Source organism: Micromys minutus (assembly GCF_963924665.1).
Source record: "Micromys minutus genome assembly, chromosome: 1".
NCBI classification, from domain to species: Eukaryota; Metazoa; Chordata; class Mammalia; order Rodentia; family Muridae; genus Micromys; species Micromys minutus.
In genome coordinates, this window is record NC_137969.1 from 33388705 (window position 1) to 33409672 (window position 20968).

Sequence of the window (20968 nt, forward strand, 5' to 3'; positions counted from 1 at the left end):
ACCCTGCGTGCACGTGCCCTTGCTGTTTACCCCGCTTAACGTGCCCCGTGCTGTCTACCCGCTTGCCTGGTCCCCTATGGTGTACTCACTGAATGCGCTCTGGCTGTATATTCTGTCGCATGTGCCCCTGCTGGGTGCCCAACGTGGACACGGTGCTGCCGTGTGACCGCAGTGGACGTGCCAGCTCTTGGGTGTGAAGCGTCTGCAGGTGTGTCAGCTGGAGGCGGGTGGAACCACAAGAGCGCTGACTTTGCCCCTGCCGTCTCTGCTCCCATCGGGCCGGTTGGCAGCTCCCAGATAACCAAAGAACCGGGGCTTAGCAGTACCTTTCTCCTCCCGACGCGGACCTGCTCATAGCACCAGACCATGAGGAACACCAGCAAGGAAGTGCAGAGCACCTCTCACCGCTACGCTCCCTGCGGTGAGTGAGGGTGGATGAGAGGGTTGGGGTGGTGGTGAAAGTTGGAAGGGTGCCTCTGCTTTTGCAGTTTCCGTGCTGGGGTTGAAGCCAGGACTTTTGTTTGCAGGGTTACATAAGGAAGGAGCCCAGTGAAATTCGTTTTGTAGCAAGTTAACTCTCATAACTCCCACATCTTGCCACGGACTGTAGCCTGAGAAAGTCTCATTTTTGACAGCACCCACCTGGACTGTCACCGACGTCCTAACTTTTGCTCCTAATTTAGGCCCCAACCAGGACAAATGTTCCCATTTCCAGTGTCTAGATTTGGGAAAGCTGAATCCACTAAAGGCTCACAGGTTGCGCGCATCAGTTTTGAAGCCGACTGGGGAAGGAAGACATTTCCTGGCGCTGTCATTGCTCTTCATTTTTATCTTTTCTCTGTGTCCTGAGACGGGCTGGAGACAGAGGGAGAGAAGAAGCCTGGTGCTCAGCTGGGAGGCTCCACTTGGAGCCATGTCACCTGCACTGGAGGAAAGAGTGTGACCTTTCCACATAGTCCATGCATGCTAACCCATGCCGTTGTTGGTAACAGCCAGTCGAGAACCCGGGTGGGTTGCACACAGTTCAGAAGACCTGGCCAGTAAATCTCATCTCTGTGAAGCATGCTGATGGGCAGGTGTATTCACAAAGCCTGTGCATACTAGCACATTTAACTTCATGACACCCGCAGCAGAAATCATCACCCCATTTAGAAACCAGGAAAATGAGGCATGCTGAGTTTAGTGAGTAATGCCTGCCAAGGGGCCTTTTCTACACTGTACAGGCTAAAGACAGAAGCCTGTGCTCGTGTGTGTGTGTGTGTGTGTGTGTGTGTGTGTGTGTATGTGTGTGTGTGTGTGTGTGTGATGCCTTCTGTTTCCTTATTCAGAAAATAGGAGCACAGCACCAAATAGAGAAAAGCTGCCAGACTGTGGTTCATCTGGTGTCACGCAGGTACAAACCATCTACAGTGATAAAAGCTAACAGGATACCTCTGTGTCCCCTTAACCTCCTACATGTGTGTGCTAGGTGCCAGTGGTTTGTGCTTACTGAGCAGGGCCCTCCATCTCTGAGTTGCCCCTGTGTGCACGTTTACCAGGGCCTCGGTGTGCTCAGCGCCTGTCCAAAGCCTGTAATAATGAGGTGGCAGAATATGCCCTGTTCTCTGTGGATTAATTAGTAATCAACGCCCAGAGGAGAAAAAAGAAAGAAAGCAGGAACCAAAGGCTCTCCTGTAAAAGAGGAAACATGGAGCTGACGAATTCTGATTCGTATTGCTCTGAAATCCTTTGGGCAAGTCTTTGAAAGTGGATTAGGTTGGTTCCGAGGATGAATGTCCTTTAGATGGAAAATCTTCCAGGTGAAATAACCTTCCCTTTTAGTCAGCAATCCTGGCTTTAGTTCTAAGGAGAAACTGGCATCTGAGCATTTGGCTTCAGAGAGCAGCGACTTGATTCCGTGTTTATGATGGTTTATGTGTTGTTTGCCTCCCTGTTCCCTGACTCTGTGAACAGCATAACTGGTCAGCTACTCGGCAGCCTGGAAAAGGAGAGAGAACTCTTTTACACACTGGGTGGCTTGACAGTGAGGGCCGTTAAGGACGGAATCTGCAGGGCAGGTTGGAGAGCAAAGGGAGCCCCGAGGTTGCAGATGAAGTTTAAAGTCCGGCTGGAGTCAGGATTCCTTCTTCCGTTTCTATTAAGCCACAGATGAGTGGTTCTCACTCTGCTGTAGAGAATCATCTGCTTTACTCTAAGACCTCCGCTTTCAGTGATAATTAAATCACTTTCACAAAAGCAACTGGAACAATCCCTGTAATAAAGTCTGGATACTGTGGCTGAGTCAAGGAAGAAGACCCTAAAGTCTGCCGTCACACTACCACAAAAGACTAGGCACTGTGTCTGACTCTGAATGTCACCAGTCAGGCAAGTGCTATGAAGCACAGTCAGCATCCATGCCACAGAAATTGCAACTTTTGTAATTTTTTTAATCTGATATTTCTGAGACTTTGTTTCCAAACTTTTCCAGAGATGTGATAGTGTTTTCTTCTTTGTATTTTGACATCTGGTTGATTTTTGATGTAGATTACAGTGCCTACAGTATGTATGTCTGGGTTCTCCTGCCCCTGTGTGTGTGTGTGTGTGTGTGTGTGTGTGTGTGTGTGTGTGTGAGAGAGAGAGAGAGAGAGAGAGAGAGAGAGAGAGAGAGAGAGAGAGGCTCTGCTAATCCCTCTGTCCCTTGACAGAAGTTCCCCATCTATCTTCAGTGAGTTAATGGATAGTTCCAAGTCAGTCTGAAGTCTCCCACTGTATGCCATCAGTTATGAAAGCCTCTTCTTTTCACTGGGCCATGCCCAGCTCCTCCCTATTTCTGCAGAGGGCTATGTCTTGTGGGGCGGAAGGAGAGAGGGAGGGCAAGCTGTCCACACGTCTGTCCTTGCTTCCTGTGATCTATCCCCTAGTTCTCTCTTCAGGATAGAAGTCACAATCTCCATTCACCATTTTCCCAAGGAGAATCTTTGGACTTACATAAAGGTGAAGGACTTGCTCTGGCCTGGTGAATACTCCTTTCAAGATATGTCTAGGTGTCTGTTGCTTTCCACTGGCCACTGTAGCCTCCAGCACAGTGCTTGTGTGCAGCTGAGCTGCTACTGGGACACAGGCTTGTCTGGCTGCTGGAGGGTGTGGGAGGCAGGTGTTGGCTTCCAACACAGCTGTTAGGCAAGTGAGGATTCTTGGACCACACCCTGGCCTACTTCCTTGTGCTCTTGTAGAAGTGACAAACAAGCTTGATCAGACTGGGTGTCTGTGAGCGAATTCAAATATTAATATCTTAATATGTGAAGGTTATCAAATCCTGGTCAATATCTGGCTTACCATAGTGGTTTGAATGATTTGCTATTTACTGAAGTCTGCATGTCTCCCAACATTACCAGAAATACTGCTAAGTCATTTTCTGGGGTATCAAAGGCAAGAGGGAGGGAGGAGAAGGAAGGAGAGCAAGAAGAAAGGAAGACAGACATGGGGGGGGTTGATAGCTCTTAGAAGTGCTATAACAATGGAATTGGCTAAGCCCTCGGCTTTGGGAGGGACTTGGACCAGAACAGGAAGGAAGGAGGTGATATTCTATCTATTTGCTTCAGTGGCTGATTTGGGGGCTCTGGAAAGTGTCTTCCAGGTCACTCTGGTGGTGTCCAGATTGGTTACATATGCTCCAGGGCAGGCAATGTGTGCTCCATGGTGTGTGCTCCATGGTGTGTGCTCCATGGTGTGTGCTCCATGGTGTGTGCTCCATGGTGTGTGCTCCATGGTGTGTGCTCCATGGTGTGTGCTCCATGGTGTGTGCTCCATGGTGTGTGCTCTATGGTATGTGTTCCATGCTGTGTGCTCCATGGTGTGTGCTCCATGGTGTGTGCTCCATGGTGTGTGCTCCATAGTATGTGCTCCATGGTGTGTGCTCCATGGTGTGTGCTCCATGGTGTGTGCTACATGGTGTGTGCTCCATGGTGTGTGCTCCATGGTGTGTGCTCCATGGTGTGTGCTCCATGGTGTGTGCTCCATGGTGTGTGCTCTATGGTATGTGTTCCATGCTGTGTGCTCCATGGTGTGTGCTCCATGGTGTGTGCTCCATGGTGTGTGCTCCATAGTATGTGCTCCATAGTATGTGCTCCATGGTGTGTGCTCCATGGTGTGTGCTCCATGGTGCGTGCTCCATGGTGTGTGCTCCATGGTGTGTGCTCCATGGTGCGTGCTCCATGGTGTGTGCTCCATGGTGCATGCTCCATGGTGCGTGCTCCATGGTGCGTGATCCATGGTGTGTGCTCCATGGTGTGTGCTCCATGGTGTGTGCTCCATGGTGTGTGCTCCATGGTATAGGCTCCATGGTGTGTGCTCCATGGTGTGTGCTGCCCTGTCGGTGGCATAAGCACAGAAATGGGAATGGCATGCAGTAGAGGGCCTTCTGGTCAGGGGTCTTCCTACCCTTACCCATCTAACAGTGTGATGGCCTCCCTCCTGTCTAGATTGGTATTACCACCTCCCTGTGAAGCGCTCTGAGAAGCCTGTGGGTGCCCCACCAGCATCCCAGATTCCAGGGCTCAGCGACTTGAGAGACTCCCCGAATGTGAATTTGCCCCGTGCTCGGAGATACTGGATAAAAGAAACAGACTCAGAGTATGTGAAACTGGCTAAACAAGGTGGCAGACCTGGTAAGCCCAGTCCCCTGAAGTGGCTTTGTGAGCAGAAATGGGGGTGTGGTTTCTACATTCTCCACAGTGATTGTAACTGTGGTGTCTGTGCGCTTTGGTTTTAGAAATGTGGGGGGTTCATTATGGAGGTTAGGGTCTAATCTTCAATAAAAATCAGCTTTTGTAACAAGGAAGATATGTTGAATTTAATGGAAATTACTGGTCAGAGAGTAAAGGGACCACATCCCAAATATGTCAGCCAGGCTTTAGAGCACTCAATAATGAGAAAGACTAATGTTTTCCTTTCTCCCCTTTGGCTGTCACTGTTTCTACATTGAATGTCATAGGTGAAAGAGTGGCCAAGTCTATGCTTGAGCATTCCAAACCTAGACTGTGCCACTTGATGGACTCAACCAGGGACATACAGGGGCAAGACCAAGGCAGCCTTTTCTTAGATCCACCTCCTTGCTCTTGGTTCTAAGAGACTAGAAAACTCTGACAGAGGCCATCAATGACAGACACTATGACAGTGTCTTCGATGTGCTGTGATCATGCGAGGGCTAGCTTTTGTGAGCAGCAGCTAAGGCACAGAGGATGATGGGACAAGCGCGCCTGCAACACACCGCTCAACAGAGACCGGTCATGACGGTGGTACCAGTGGGGGATGTGGGGAGAGAAGAAAGAAAATGGATATGCGTGGAGAGTCTGGGTTATGAGTGGAGGGGACCTCATACCATGCTCTCAGCTTCCCCCTAAGTCTGAAAATCCTAACAACAGAAGGACTTTAAAAGTTTCAACTGGAAAGTTAAAGATTTCTCACAAAGAGGATTCAGTCAGTACATTTTCTGCTGCTACCATCCTATGGGCTACTTTGCTGTTAGAATTAAATAGCAAAACTAGTTCTTACCAGCACTACTCTTGGATACTGGCACGCAGGAGGAAGAGGAGGGATGAGAGGAAGAAAGGCATCAGCGATCGAGGAGCCAGTTAGGAAGGAGCCTGTGCTGGGTACCTCTCTGTGTGGCTCCAAAGTCACTGATACATCCACCTGGGGCTTCCCACATGGGAACCTGGATTGAAGGGAAACAGTTCTTTAGGAAACAGCCGTGAGGGGAGGCAGACCCACAGTGGTGGACCAAGATGGTCAGACTGATGTAAGATGGAGAGGAGCATAGAGGTAGCTGAAGGCTGGGGAACATGGCGCACAGCCCCTGGAGACCTCAAAAGTGGAGAGATGAGCCCTTAAGGGAGTGTCAGTGGGAACTGTCACAGATGCCAGCTCCAAGCCAGGAGCGATTCCCACCCACAAGGGGAGAGAGCAGGAGAGTTACAGGGTGCATGAGGGATGTCTTCGTCAGAGTGCCCTGCAGGACACTCAGCTCTTAGCCTGTGTAAAGGCTACCCTAGGGAAGATAGCATTAGCTCCCAGTGTGGAGCATTAGTGATGTCGCATGCCCTGTGGGCAGAAGGAACAACCGCTCATAACTGTGTCCCTTTCTTCTTGAGATTTACTGAAGCACTTTGCCCCTGGAACCAGGCAAGGCTCCCCAGTAGCCTACTCCCTGCCAGACTGGTATATTCACCACAGTAAGCCTCCAACATCTCACCAGCGAGAGTGAGTATCTCTGAGTCTCCCACATATTTGTCTTTCACATGTCTATATCCATCTATCTATATCTACATATCCCTCTTTATATGTATGTGTATGTGTATATGTATATGTGTATGTATATGATGTATATGTATGTGTATATGTGTATGTGTGCATATATGTTGTATGTGATATATGTATATGGTGTATGTGTATGTGATATATATGAATGTGATATATATGAATGTGATATACATGTATATGACATGTGTTATGTGTATACATATGATGTATATGTATGTGATATATATGTATATAATTATGGGTATGGGTAAATGTATATGATGTATATGTATATGTAGATGATGTGTATATATATGATGTGTGGGTATGGGTATATGTATATGATGCAAATAAATAGTGCCAGCAAAATGGTTGAGCAGATAAAGATGCATGCTGACAAGCCCTGACAAGCTGAGCTTAATTCCCTAGGACCCAAACTGTAGAAGGCAAGAGCTGATACCTCAGTTTGTACTTTGACCTACACATGCCCACCATGGCACGTGTGTGGCTGAGCACAAATAAATAAAATTTGAATAAAAAAATTGAAAAGAAAATCTGTCTGAGTTAGAAAATTACAAATATTTACTATTTGCAGAAAGTACATGCTATTTGTAACATACATTGACAGGAAACTAGAGTCAGGGAGACACAGAGCCATGTCCTCTCAGGATAAGGTTCTTTTGGCCACTTACTAGCCAGTTGCCTCAGGTTTTTAGCCTTTGTCCCCTGGACCACAGCCATGTTGGCCTATCACAGAGCTATCTGCCCCAAAGCTTCCTTCTCACTGTCGATGAAAGGTATTACATGCATCATATGCTTCTTTCAGTCTCCAAGATGGTCACAGAAGGGCAGAGCCATGGCCCCTCCCCTGTTACAATGGCTAACAATTGTTACTGTAGCCATCAAACTCCAGTCAGATACCTCTTTTGGTTTGAGAGGAAGCATCAAAAACAATTTTAGGATTTTTTTTTCTGATTTTTAAAGACTTGCCTTTTATATTATTTTTCTTGAAAGACTGGATTGACACATGCACCTTTCCGAGCGTGTTTTGACTGTCTCTGGGTACACGTGGGCTTTTTCCTGTTTTCCTTTCAGGATTCTGGTTCCTTTTGTTTCAGTTGTTTTTTATTTTATGTTCTGTTGTTTTTTATTGTAAACAAATCGCACACTGTTTGGGGGGCCTCAGGATGTGAGGTCCAGGCCCACCTCAAGCTCATGATGGTTGTCTGTCTCCCGGCTGCTGCTGGGATAATGGGTAGCCACCACTAGATTGGCTTAGTTTTTGTTTTTAACACATTAAATAAAAAGAAGACATAGTGCTTCTGCATACTTATGGAAAGTATGTATTAAATCCCTACCATGTTCTTACAGTGAATAGTTCATAGTCCAGGCTTGTGCACACAGCTTTGATCCCAACAGTAGAGAGGCAGAATCAGGAGAATCTTTGTGAGGTTAAGGAGGAGGTCAAGGCTAGCCTGGATTACATATTGAGTTCCAGGTCAGTCAGGGCTACATAGTGAGACCCTGGTTTTATTTGTCTGTTGTTTTGTTTTGTAGTTTCTGCTAAGTTCAGAAAAGACAGGGAATCAGGGAGAGAGAAACAGAGACAGAGAGGCAGACAGAGAGACAGAGACAGAGAGGCAGAGAAGAGAAACAGAGACAGAGAGGCAGACAGAGAGACAGAGACAGAGAGGCAGTGAGAGAGAGAAACAGAGACAGAGTATAAGAGCATGCAAGAAAAGACAGGGACCCTGCAGCTGACACTTCCCTAAGCATTGTGGGAAGGCCACATTAACACCGGCCATCTAACAGAGCAGCAGGTTGTTATTAACTTCGGTGATGGCAAATGGTAAAGGTTTGGTGGGTACCTGGGTACTTATCTCTTTAAAGGTAACAAAGTAGTAAATGCTAGGCTACAAGAAATAATTATGCTTTATCTGTTTTATAAGCTCATACTTTAGCATGCCACCCTATGATTTCTTTTGTTGTTCTGGGGATCCTGAGCTTGAAGAGTGTTTAATGTGTTTACTCAGTAGGAGAACGGACTGGTCTACCTAGGTCTTCAAAGAGACAGAGGAAGCCGAAGTGAGAGGGCTGAGAAAAAAGGGGGGGTGGAGGCAGGAAAGAAGAGGGAGAAAATGAAAAAGGAGGGAGAGGGGAGAGGGAGGGAGCAGAGAAGAATAAAGGGAAGGAGGAGAGAGAGTGTGACATGGTGCCAGGTGCCAGGTTTTAACTTGTCCTGTCCATCCTTGCAGAGTCCCTGTGGTCTCCATTCCAGACTACATGGTATATGAAGAATTCAACCCCAACCAGGCCAATGGCAGCTATGAGTCCAGACAAGGCCCCTTTGACTTCGACAGGAAAACAATTTGGCAAAGAGAGGCTGAAGAACTTGAAAATGTGAAGAGAAAGGTAACTGGGATGGCGAGTGAACGTGGATGTCATCATCCTCATCTGCTTTGCTTTTGTGACTCCATGAATAACCAAGCGGGTGCAGCTGCTGCTGTCACAGGAAGACCTGCAGCCTTGGCTCCCTGCTCTGTTCTCTGAGCTCTGAGTTCTGTGCTCCGTGCTGAGTGCTCCCTGCTCTGTGCTGAGTGCTCCCTGCTCCGTGCTCTGTGCCCCTTCCGCTCTGTGTTCCCTGCTCCGTGCTCTGTGCCCCCCTGCTCTGTGCTCCGTGCTCTGTGCCCCCCTGCTCTGTGCTCCGTGCTCTGTGCCCCCTGCTCTGTGCCCCCTGCTCTGTGTTCCCTGCTCCGTGCTCTGTGCCCCCCCCCCGCTCTGTGCTCCTTGCTCCGTGCTCTGTGCCCCCCCCCGCTTTGTGCTCCGTGCTCTGTGCCCCCCCCCCCCCCGCTCTGTGCTCTGCGCTTTATGTTCCATGTTCTTTGCTTTGTGCTCTGTGATCTGATTTCTGTGCTCCCTGCTCCGTGCACTTTGCTCTGAGCTCTGTGCTCTGTGCTCTGTGATCTGATTTCTGTGCTCCCTGCTGCCTGCTCTCTGCTCCACGCTCTCTGCTCCGTGCTCTGTCTGCTGTGCTCGTACTTGGTTCTCTATGCTCTGAACTCTGTGCCCTGGGCCTTGATGTTAAGTTTGGGACTACGTATTTTCTTCCTGTGTATGTTGGCTTTATTTGTAAGACTGCTTTCTACTATCAGGTGTCTAACCGGTTAATGGCAATCTTGTGGAAAAGCTGACCTAACACTTCATATCTAGCATGTAGAGCAGGAGTGCCTTTATACGTGTTCAATATCCTGCTTCTGGGTAGTTTTACCCTGTTTAAGTCCAGGTTACCCACAGTGCTCCCTGATGATAATAAAGGAAGGAAAGAGGAAGTACTTTCTTTTGCGGAGATGAACAGTGGTACTTTGTGAAGTATTAACTGTCCTGAAAGGTGAAGTCTTTTCAGAAGATTTGACCTATCTGAGCAACTGGGAAAGAAGCCAGGAGGGCCGGAGGGTTGGGATCTGTCTGCCGGTATTCTTTGTAGGGCCCGTGAGAACATTGTCATGTCCGCACATCCAGAGGCTCTACATCGCTGCTAATACCCAGGTCGGAAGTGAATTTGAGCACGTGAGACATGAGGATTTATGACCGAAGAGATGGCGTTTTAGTCTAAGAAGGAGAATGGGCACCACCCTCATTTACTCAGCAAGACCAGAGTGTCTTGGGCACACTGGACCTAATGTTTCCGAGTCTTGGGGGAAGGAGGATGGCTTCAGCTCATTGTTGGACTTTGTAGTTGAATTTCAGTTGGCTGCAGTGTTTGTCCTTGACTTTGCCCCAGTGTCCAGCTGTGGCTCACTCAGGCTTTGGGTCGCGCCTATGAGCACTCCTAAAGGACTCTGCCAAGGACCTAGCCCGTTTCCTGATAATAAGTGGCTGATTGTGTGCCACTGAACTTTGAGCATTAAATGGAAGGCTTGCCTATTAACAAGGGTTTCCAAGCACATAGCTGGAGAAAATGTAAAATGCAAGATGCTGCCCCACTGGAAAATCCTGAGTTACTGAAGTAATGATTACTCACACAAAATTCTGCTGACTGCAGAAATTCAGGAAGCTAGCCTGTCTTCCACCTGCTCGGTGCTAAGGAAGAAGGAAGGCCGAATTACTGATACCAACTGACCGTGCACTAGCAGAGGTGTTAAACTCAGGAAAAGTCACGGCAGGGAGGGCCCCAGTGGCCCTGGGGATGGAGTACCCCTCATCACTACTGGCTACAAAGCTACCCTAAGTGTCTGTTCTCTCTTCTCAAGTCTTGCAAAACTACTGGGCACAGACAGAATAAGGAAGTTAACGTGAGAATCATTTCAACACTTGGCTATTGTCTTTGCCTTTGGTGTGCCATTCTCCCCGGTCTGTCCTGGTACCACAGGTTCTCTGCCTTCTCTGTCCCGGCAGAGGCTGGGATACCCATTGTATGTTCTGTTCCTGTTCTAGATGTCACTCAACCTGATATAGACACTGACCTGTCCTTAGGACAGATCTGTCAGCGTTCTGTGGGGTGACTTCATCTTTCACATGAGGCCATTTATACAGAACACAGTTCTTTTGTCATATGGTACACGCTTTGACAAATGCTTACCTCATGTAAACACCAGAGATGCTGAGGCACAGATAAGTTCTATCACCTCTAAGATGCCTCAGCCCCTTTGCCACAACCCCTCATAATTCCCTTCTCTAGCAGTCACTGATCCCTTCCATATCTTGCACCTACCTGTTGGGCTTTTTAACAGCTTGATACAAGCCAGGGGTGTCTGAAAGAAGGGACTTCAATTAAGAAAATGCCTCCATCAGATTGGCCTGTAGGTAAAGTTATGGGACATTCTCTTGATTAAGGACAGATGTGGAAGAGCCCAGACCATGGTGCCATCCCTGGGAGGGTGGTCCTGGATGGTATAAGAATGCAGGCTCAACAAGCCATAGGGAGAAGGCAGAAGGCAGTCTTCCTCCATAGCCTCTGCTCTAGTTCCTGTTTCAGGTTCCTGTCTTGAGTTCCTGCACTGCTGTCCCTCAGGAATGGAGTATAACCTAAGAATTATAAAATGAAGTTGCTTTTGGTCACCGTGTTTATCCCAGCAACAAAATCTAAGCCAGGACAAGTCTTAAACTTTTTCCTTTCTAGAGTGACAAGTCAGTGGCATGGAGCGAGTGACCACAGACCCTTTCCTTCAGTCTGTTTTTGCCATTTGGTACCATGTGTCAGAACCCCGTCCCTTTGCTTCATTGAGTAATGTTGTTTTGCAGAGCGGGTATTGTTTGCTTATTCCTTCCTTGGTGGGTATTTGTTTTATTTGTTTGTTTCCAGTTCTTGGTGATTATTACAAAGCTCCTGTATGTTTCCTGTAATTTTAAAATGCACCCTTGCTCCTTGCCAGGTGCCAGAAACAGCCGTCTCACCCAGCTCCCACAGCTAGCTTCGCCAAGCCTCTAACAACCGCCCAGTCAGTGCCCTTTCTCTGGCCCACCTGAGTCACTGTGGATGGAAAACACCAGACAGCCTTTATATTTTAAAACCAGCCAGATAACTCAATGGCTGGACACAGAATATCCTGCCCCATCCTCAGCCTGCACAAGGCATCCTGCGGTGGCTACAAACTATCGGTCCCAAGAGTTACATGACTGCGACTTCCTATCTGCCCCACAGCCTTGTCCAAATCCCCCTTCCCCACTCCTCTTCATTCTGGGACCCAGAAATCCCACCGTGTCCTTTGTGTAGTGATTGGCTTCTGCTGTCTTTATTGACCAGTTAAGACGGGGAGAAAGTTCACACGGAGTCACCCCAGTACTGTGACCCACTCCTCATCAGGGTGACTCCTCTGGAAGAAGAAGCATTACTGTCAAAATACAAACCCACAGCACCTGCTAACCTCCCCATACAGACATTTTCATTGTTTATGGGCTGCTGGACCCCTCCTTCCAGCAAGATCCCCCAGGATATGGGTATCCCCAACATTCGCTGACTGTTCCCCTCCTGAGCAGGTGGCCTCCTTATTTAAACACAGTGGGTGTTTTTGAAGCACACACTGTCCCGTTCACAAGCCATCTGGCTGAATTCACAGTGGTCATTTGATTTGACTGTATTGTAACAGCCCGTGTCCATACTGAAAGTCCAGAAAACGGTATATTTGCTGCTCTTGGAAACCTCCCTTTTTCTCTAACTCAAGGATCTGCATTTCTTCACAGGTCAAGCTGCCAGCTATTAATTCCAAGAACTCCAGCAAAGCAGGAACCCCAGTCAGCCACAAAGACCTTGAAAGGAACAGACTGTCGTTGCCTCCTATGTAAGTGTCCGACCTACAAGAATGAATGCTGTTTGTCTGAGGTTTGGGTTGATTTTCGGTCCTCTTCTCAATTGATGGCTGTGAACTGGTGACACTCACTGACCCGCCACAGCCCTATTCAGAGACAGCTTTGCCAATGGCAGCACCAGCCTTGCCCACAGAGCCCTGCCCAGCCTGGCCTAAGAACCTATTCACACTTCTGTTTCTTACTTAACATCAGTTTTGACCCTTTGATCACGTCTGGTCTCCTGCATCCTGTTTTGTGGTGGAGGCTTATGGTTTGTGGCTGCCTGTTCTTGCTCACGTACTCAGTCCCAAAACTTACTGTCATCAGAGTCTGAGCACCTGGGTCCTCATCTAGAGTGAAAAGCACTCTGACTCTGCCTTCAGCTCGCTATGCTGACACCTAGGTATGCTGGCACCTAAATAGGCTGGCACCTAGGTATGCTGGCACCTAAATAGGCTGGCACCTAGGTATGCTGGCACCTAAATAGGCTGGCACCTAGGTATGCTGGCACCTAAATAGGCTGGCACCTAGGTATGCTGACACCTGTTGGGTCTTCAAGCTGAAGAAATAAAGTCTGGAGGCTACTGTGTTTGCCAGAAGTCTAGTTTGGGAGAAAACACATGTCATAAATTGCTGACCTAGTCTTTAAATGGCTCCCCATTGGCTGGGGTAAACAATCACATTAATGACACCGTGACAGATGGGGAGGGAGCATTTGGGAAAATCCTTATTAAGATGATTCATAAGTCCGAAACCAGTGGCTTGGGAGGGGACGAGGGTGTGCTTTGCACCCGCCTGACTGGAAGGCTCACACTACCGCCCTGCCACTCTCTGGTGTCAACTAAGATAGGATCTGTGAGCTGAAGCAGGTGACAGGTGAGAGGAGACAGGAGAGCCTTGCAGTGGAGAATGAGGAAGAAGTCATCAAAGTCAGAGCCACTGTCCTAAGTCACCCACTGGTAGTAGGAGGAAGGTGGTGTTTTTTAGGACTTCCTTGTGTAAAACCGGTCTTAGTAGGCTAACGAGTAAGAAAAAAAGTTGGGAAAACTGGGCTGAGCATGGAGTCACTTGTGCATAAATGATGCGTGGGGGGCCTTTTTTATATTTGAAATGGGGAGAGATACGGGCAGGTGAGAGACAGAGAGACTGAGGGGGGGGAGGGGCAGGGAGAGGGATGCAGCTCAGCATCTGTGTGGTCGCATAAGTTCCTGGCTGCTGCTTCTGTTCGTCAAGTTTAACATTTGCACGTCTCTCTTTAAGGCCTGGTCAAAAAACCGGTTCACCCACAAACTTTTCCAAACTTATCAGCAATGGCTACAAGGACGAGTGGTTACGGCAGCAGAAGGCTGATTCCGACAGGAGGACTCCAAAGACCTCCAGGGCATCCGGGTCCGCTCAGTCCACAAAGGACTCTAAAAGTAATGAGGACACGGACACAGAGACGCCCCAAAATCCAGAGACCCCTGAAGACTCTGAGAAAACTCCAGGTGAGTGTTTAGTTTCTGGACAAGAGCCTGAGAAAGGGACTGAGGTGGATAGTTTACACATCAAAGCAGAGCTGGCCTCTCCCAGAATGCATCAGTTCCTACCTGGCACACCCCGTTCTCTCTCTCTCTCTCTCTCTCTCTCTCTCTCTCTCTCTCTCTCTCTCTCTCTCTCTCTCTCTCTCTCTCTCTCTCTCCCCTCTCTCTCTCCCTCTCCCCCCTCTCCCCCCCCTCTCTCTCCCTCTCCCCCCTCTCCCTTTCTCTCTCTTCCCCCTCTTCCCCCCTCTCCCTCTCCCCCTCTCTCCCTCTCTCTCTTTCTCCCCCCCTCCCTCTCCCCCTCTCCCTCTCTCCCTGCCTCCCTCCCTGCCTCCCTGCCTGCCTCCCTGCCTCCCTGCCTCCCTGCCTCCCCGCCTCCCTGCCTCCCTGCCTCCCCGCCTCCCCCTTCTCCTCCTCCTGGTTCTCTTCTTTCTCTGCCCCTGCACCTTTTCACCGTTTCTCTCTTTCTCTTTCCCCCTCCGTGCCTCATCTCTCCACAGTGACTCCCCACCCCCACCCCTGGGCCTTGGAATTTGCCCACCGGAGAGCAACTTCCCAATAATCCTGCCTTTAATATAATCTAATCTGGTTTGAATTGGCTCATTTCACCAGGGGAGAAATAACCTGTCAATGAGGGTTACCATGACATGCCTGTGTTTGGTGATGAGGACATTGGGTGGCTTTCTTCTCTCCTGGTGCATCTCCCCATGGGATCTGCAGATAAGTCTTGCTGAAACCCCACAGAGCTCTTAGGGTGCAGGGTAAGCACCAAGCACCAGGATAGTGGGTGCTTGGGTTTTCTCCTTTGCATTCAGATGAGAGAGCAAAAACGCTATGGTTTACAGGGCTTCATGTTTCCCCCTTTATTTATCAAAAACCTTGATATTCCTTTTGGTACAACCAGGTATGAAGTAGTGTATTGGTTTTTAGTCTTCCAAATGTTAAGAGTCCTCACAGGACATTTCTGCTCTTCCACATGAACTTGCCCTCTGACAGCCTTTCACAGAACACCATCTGTCCTCTGAGAAGCTCAGGTTCAAGCACCATCCCTTCACTATCAGCGCTTCTTAAACTCTGAATAATTTGGGATGCCCAGAACACAGTGCTTTAGCATTTCCAGATTAATCCTGTTTGCTTATTTGTACGTCCAAATGAAGATCACATTTGGTTCCTGTCACTGATGATTATTGAGAACTTGTTTCTGAAAAACAAATCCTTACTTCCTTCAGGGCTTAGCTGCTTTGAGTAATGGGGGAGAAGGCAGGAGCCAGAGTATGCTCAGACATTGGAAATACTGTGGTACTGCTTGGTGAGCAGAGCGCGGCATTCCATGTCTGACTCCTCCCTGCACTGGTTGACGATGCTCTGCCAATCTGTCTCCATCCTTACAGAGATGACCAGCTGCTGAAGGGGGCTCTTGAGCTTTGTAGAGCCAATACACTTGCTATCTAAAGAAGAATAGACATTGTATTCATCTTTTGAATATGAATTTCTTTCTTTCTTTTTAAAGATTTGTTTATTTTATGTTTGTGGCATGCTGTCTTCAGACACACCATTAGAGGGCATTGGATCCCATTGCAGATGGTTGTGAGCCACCATGTGGTTGCTGGGAATTGAACTCGGGACCTCTGGAAGAGCAGTCCGTGATCTTAACCAGTGAGCCATCTCTCCAGCCCATTTTAGATTTATGTTTATTACTTTCAATTGTGTGTGGGGGGTGGGGATGTCTCATCTATTCATCCTCTCATGAATCTTTAGGCTGATAATCCCTCTTGGCTACTGGCTACTATAAACTGTGCTGTAGTGAAAAGAGGTCTGCAGACTTTCTCTTGACATTCCAATTTAGTCTTTTGGGTTGTATATTCAAGAGTGAGAGGAGCCTCCACACTGAGTTCTGTATGTCATGCTCAGACATTCTTGCTAACATTGTACCCTAGTTCTGTTTCCTCACACCCTTGAAGGCACTACTTTTAATCTTTTAACTTTTTAAAAGATTTATTTATTTATTTATTTATCTATTTGTTTATTATTTACTTATTTATTTATTTACATGTGAGTTGTTTTGGCTGCATGCATGTATGTGTGCACACATACTCCTGGTGTCAGCACACATCAGAGGAGGGTGCTGGATCGCTGAGAACTCAAGTTACCCATGGTTGTAAGTCACCAGTGGGTGCTGGGAATCAAATATGGGTTCTCCGAAAGAACAGTGGCCTTAACCACCGAGAAATCTCTCCAGATTTGTCTTTTTTATCTTTGACAATATAATAATTGTGACATATGTGAGGTGTCATTTAACCATGGTTTTTATTTGTGTTTTCCTGGTGACTATCCATGTTAAACAAGTTTTTAATGTAACATTGGCCATTGTATACATTCTTTTGAAAAGTATCTATTCAAGTCTATTGTCTACCTTTTGTTGGTCACTTTTTGTTTTATTTTGAGACAGGGTCTTATTATGTCTCTTCAAGTGGCCTGGAACTGCCTGTGTTTTAAAGCTGTCTCAAACTTGTGACAATCCTCCTGCTTCGTGCTTTAAGGGCTTCGAGGCCCAGGTCTTTTGCTCATTTTTAAAACCATCTATTTCCTTTCTTGCTAAGTTTCTTGAGGTCCTCATACATTTTGCATACTAAGGCCTTACCAGAAAAGCCGTTTCAAAATGTTTCTCTCCTACTCCTTAGGTTATACTTTTATTTTGTTGATTTCTTCTTTTGCTGTTTAGTTTAATACTATCTCATTTGACCATTTTGCTTGTATAGTTTGTGTTTTGGGGAAACATACATACACGTGTATCCGGGGCTGGAGAGATGTGGTTTTCAAACTTCTTAATGCTATGACCCCTTAATATAGTTCCTGCTGTTCTGGTGATCACCAATGATAAAATCATCTCATGGCTACTTCAGAAGTGTAAATTTGCTATAATTATGAATTGTAATGTAAATCTCTGGTAAGTAGGATACCCTATCTGTAAACCCTGTGAGGGAGATTACACACAGGATGAGAACTGCTGACTTAGAGGTCAAGTGCTTAATGCTATACCCAAAGAGCCAAGCTCAGTTCCAGCACCCACACCAGACAGCTGACAGATGGCTAGCTGTAACTCCAGTTCTAAGAAATTCAGCAGGCTTTCCCAGGTACCTGCACTCCTGTGGTACACATACACCATAGAACCAGACACACACAGATACACATAAGTGAAATTAATAATAATAAAGAAAATATATCTTTTTTTAAAAAAGGAAAGAAATCAAAGCAACATGGGGGGATCCCCCTGTAGTTTTCTGAGTAGCTTTGTAATGACGGGTCTTTTGTTAAGCCTTTACTCCATATCTGGGTATGCTGTGTGAAATGAAAGTGCTTTTATATTTTGTTTATAGGTGTTTATTTTCCAGTAACATTTAGTGAAAAATCTGTTTTTTTTATATGTTCTCTATACCTTTGTTGAAAAGCAAATATAAGTCTGTAGGTGAATGCAGGGGCTTTAACCTATCCTGTTGTTCTGTGAATGCGATGTTGTGTCATGTAATAAGCAGATTATGTTGTAAACATAGATGGTTGTGTCTTTCTACCATGACAGAATGAACTGGATAACAACACACTCACAGGTAACATTCACAGGCACAAGCAACAGTTGGGTTTGTTGGCAGTGATTTGCCAAATAGTCCTAAGTCCTTTGATAGCTGCCTGGAGCAAACTCAAGTTCTTTCATCCCTAACCTGGGGTCAGAGTTGAGTCCAGCCTCAAGGACTAGTGGAGCTGCCAAATTGGCATGAAGGACTCTGAAGGCAAAAGATGTAAAGGTCAGGACTGGTCCAAGTGGACACATGGTAGGTGACTGGACAGGCCCAGAGTGGATAGGTGATGATCCGAGTAGGTCACATCCTTGATGGGGGAGAAACTGGCAGAAGCCCTGGCAAAAGTCAGATTTCTACCTGTTGATCCTTTGATGCACATGCCGAGTGGTCAGGTGACAAGCTGGAGGCAGAAGTAGCCTTTGCAGCGTTAGATGGCTCCTTCTGGAGGTCTAAGTGAGAATGTTGTAACTCTTCCGTAAACCCTTGGCCTGGTTTTCTTGATAGGATTTTTAACATGCCTGAGTATTTATAAGGTCTCTGTCTAAACAGATATACTTATCAGGCAACTCCCCTTTGACTGATTGCAATAACTCATTTATTGTTCTGTGCCTCTGTGGGTGGGGCCAGACAGGTGCTGGTGTTTACGTGTGATGGGATGCAGAGTCATTCTGCCTCTGTGTACTCTCAAAATGTGGTCAGACGCTGATTTAAAGCTGAGTCCTTCAGGACAGGATGCACCATGAAAAGCCACTGTTTTCTACAGTGTGGAGTAACTTAGAGCAGGCCCAGCCTGACACAGCATGCCTGTCCCGGGCTGCTTTGATTTCTCTGCCTTCGAAATATGCTTCAGAATAAGATCGCGTTGATGCCTTTAGCTTTATTCAGTGCCTCAGGATCGCGTTGGTAATTTAGTACTTCATAATCCTATATGAATTCTAGATTGCTTTTCTGTTCCTGTGGCAAATGGTAATGGAATTTGGATAGGCGTTTATAGCATGGAGTCTGTGAATATCTTATGATAGATAGCATGATACCATGTTATATAGTGTATGGTACCTAGTGTGTTGAACGCTGGTTTATTCTCCAAAACCACAAAGATGTGATGTTACGTTTTTGAAATGTTTGCACCATATCCATTGAGGTAATCATTTGGTTTCTGCCTTTTGTTTTGTTAAAGCAATGGATCACATTAGCGAGTGCATGTGTGTGTATGTATGCACATGAGTGTGTTAAACTGCCTGTGCCTACCAAGGATAAATCTAACTTAATAATGATGCATAATCCCTTTAATTGGCGGTTACTTTTTGTTTGTTAGCATTTTGATAAAGATTTGTACATCTGTGTTTACCAAGGATAATGGCCTGTAATTTTCTTTTCTTGTAGTGGCCTTGTCTGGTTTTGGCATGAAAGCGGTGTTGACTTTATGAAACCAAAATGAAAGCATCTCTAGCTCTTCTAACTTTTGGAGAAGCTTGAAAATGATATTATATTTACCCTTTGAATATTTGGTAGATTCCAGCAGGGACTGTCAGATTCTAGGCCTTTTCTATCCCAGAGCCCTTTTATCGCAGACGGATTCAGCCCCTTACTTGGTTTAGGTCTGAACACACGTTGTTCAGGATTCAGTCTCAGGAGGTCGTGTGTCTAGGTTACCCACTTTGTCCCTTTGGCTCTTTCCCATTACCTCTCATATTCTTTGGTAGCAGTGTCCCATGCCTTCACTTTCTGATGTGCATGTTCTATGTATTTTCCACTTTAGCTGCAGATTTATCATCTTGTTACTTAAAAAAAAAAAAATCTCCAGTTTGTTCATCTTTTTCCTTGTATCATTTGTCTTTCTTTATTCTTGTCTGAAATTATGTCTTTTCTTTTTCCTCCATTGGTTTTATATCATTCTCTTTTTAGTATGCACACAGGTCTTCCTGCATAAGCTGTTTTAGGATTATGCATTTTATCCTTGAGTAATTAGAAGTTTATTTACTCACCACCAGCATATATCTATATGTACATATATAAAATCTTAACAGAGGGACAGCAAGCACTTGTCACTGCTGGAAGCTTACAAGGTTTCCGGAAATAAGTCCTTGCCATTGCGACTATTATTTAACCCAGGTGTTCTGGTGTAGCCACATTTCCACTGGCAGCAGGTCCTGCTTAATATCAGAAAACCATTTCATCTTTGGAATCAACAGAACCACCCCCATAAACAGCAAAGCAGGATGTGTGTATGTGTGTGTGTGTGTGTGTGTGTGTGTGTGTATGGCAGGTGGAAGGGACTGGGCACTGGTTTGTTGTTGGGAGGCAGAGTCACCACTGAAGTCCTGGCTCCTTTCCACCATTGATCTGTTGATCCCCAGTTGCTCCTCCGGCTGGCACAGTTTACATTTTACAAACAGCAACAATTGAAGCAGATGGTGCCTTCTTTCTCCCTACCTTAAAGCCCTCCCCACAGAGTTGTTATAACTTTCTGGAAATGAATTTACTCAAAGCTCTGATCAAAGTTTGTTTCCTTCCACCAGATAAAAGGCTGTTGCTATTTTGCATGCTCTTTTGCCTGGCAGTCTTGATGTGCTAGCATAAAAAAAAGCTGGCTGTCAGGTCCCAGGTCCCAGGTCCAATTATAGACTATAGCATGGGTCTCCGGTTAATGAGGGGGCATGAGACCTGGGAGCAGAAAGACAGATACCACACATCTCCCCAGCCACACTGCTTAGTTCTGCCCTGTGCATTGTCAGTAGAAGCTTTGCATCGTAGGTAGGTAGGACTCAGGGATGTGAAAGTGTGACGCTTCAGAGCCAAAGCCGAAGTCCTGTGTTTCCCACCTATGATTTGTGCTGCAAGGTAGCAGGACATACTCCATTTTTATCGACTTTTGGGTTAATCCTTAAAAATAGAACCAGAAGTGTGTGTGTGTGTGTGTGTGTGTGTGTGTGTGTGTGTGTGTGTGTGTATGTGTTCTATGCGTGTTACAATTAACAAATGAAAATTTTATTAAAAATACAGCTTTATCTTATTGGCTTTGCATTGCAGGTGCAGAAGCTTCCCCATCAGAATCAACACCGGCAGAGGTCCAGTAACCCCAGATGTGCTATGTAGTACAACCTTTTTAGTTGCTATCTGTAGCGTGACAATGGGCAGCTATGTTTGCGGGCTCCCGTTCTATTTTATTAACACAGAGTCTTATGGAACAAACTGGCCTTGAGCATAGTTGAGATCTCCATAGTAAACACAGGGTAAGTGTGGACTTTTGTTTCTTACATTCCTCTGGGGTGGCCTTGCTGGCCTGCTGACCTCTGGGACCAAAGTCTT

At 46.6% G+C, this 20968-nt stretch overlaps 1 protein-coding gene across 1 annotated transcript; it reads left to right on the forward strand.

Moving 5' to 3' along the window:
• Positions 1-366: 366 nt before the first annotated feature.
• On the forward strand, positions 367-20736 carry LOC308423573 (uncharacterized protein C7orf57 homolog; the record flags this gene model as incomplete). Its single annotated transcript, XM_080920326.1, has 7 exons — positions 367-421; positions 4461-4646; positions 6132-6240; positions 8535-8691; positions 12460-12557; positions 13825-14051; positions 20690-20736. The coding sequence occupies 7 exons, from the start codon at positions 367-369 to the stop codon at positions 20734-20736; spliced, it is 879 nt and encodes a 292-aa protein (XP_080776452.1).
• Between the last annotated feature and the right edge of the window lie 232 nt (positions 20737-20968).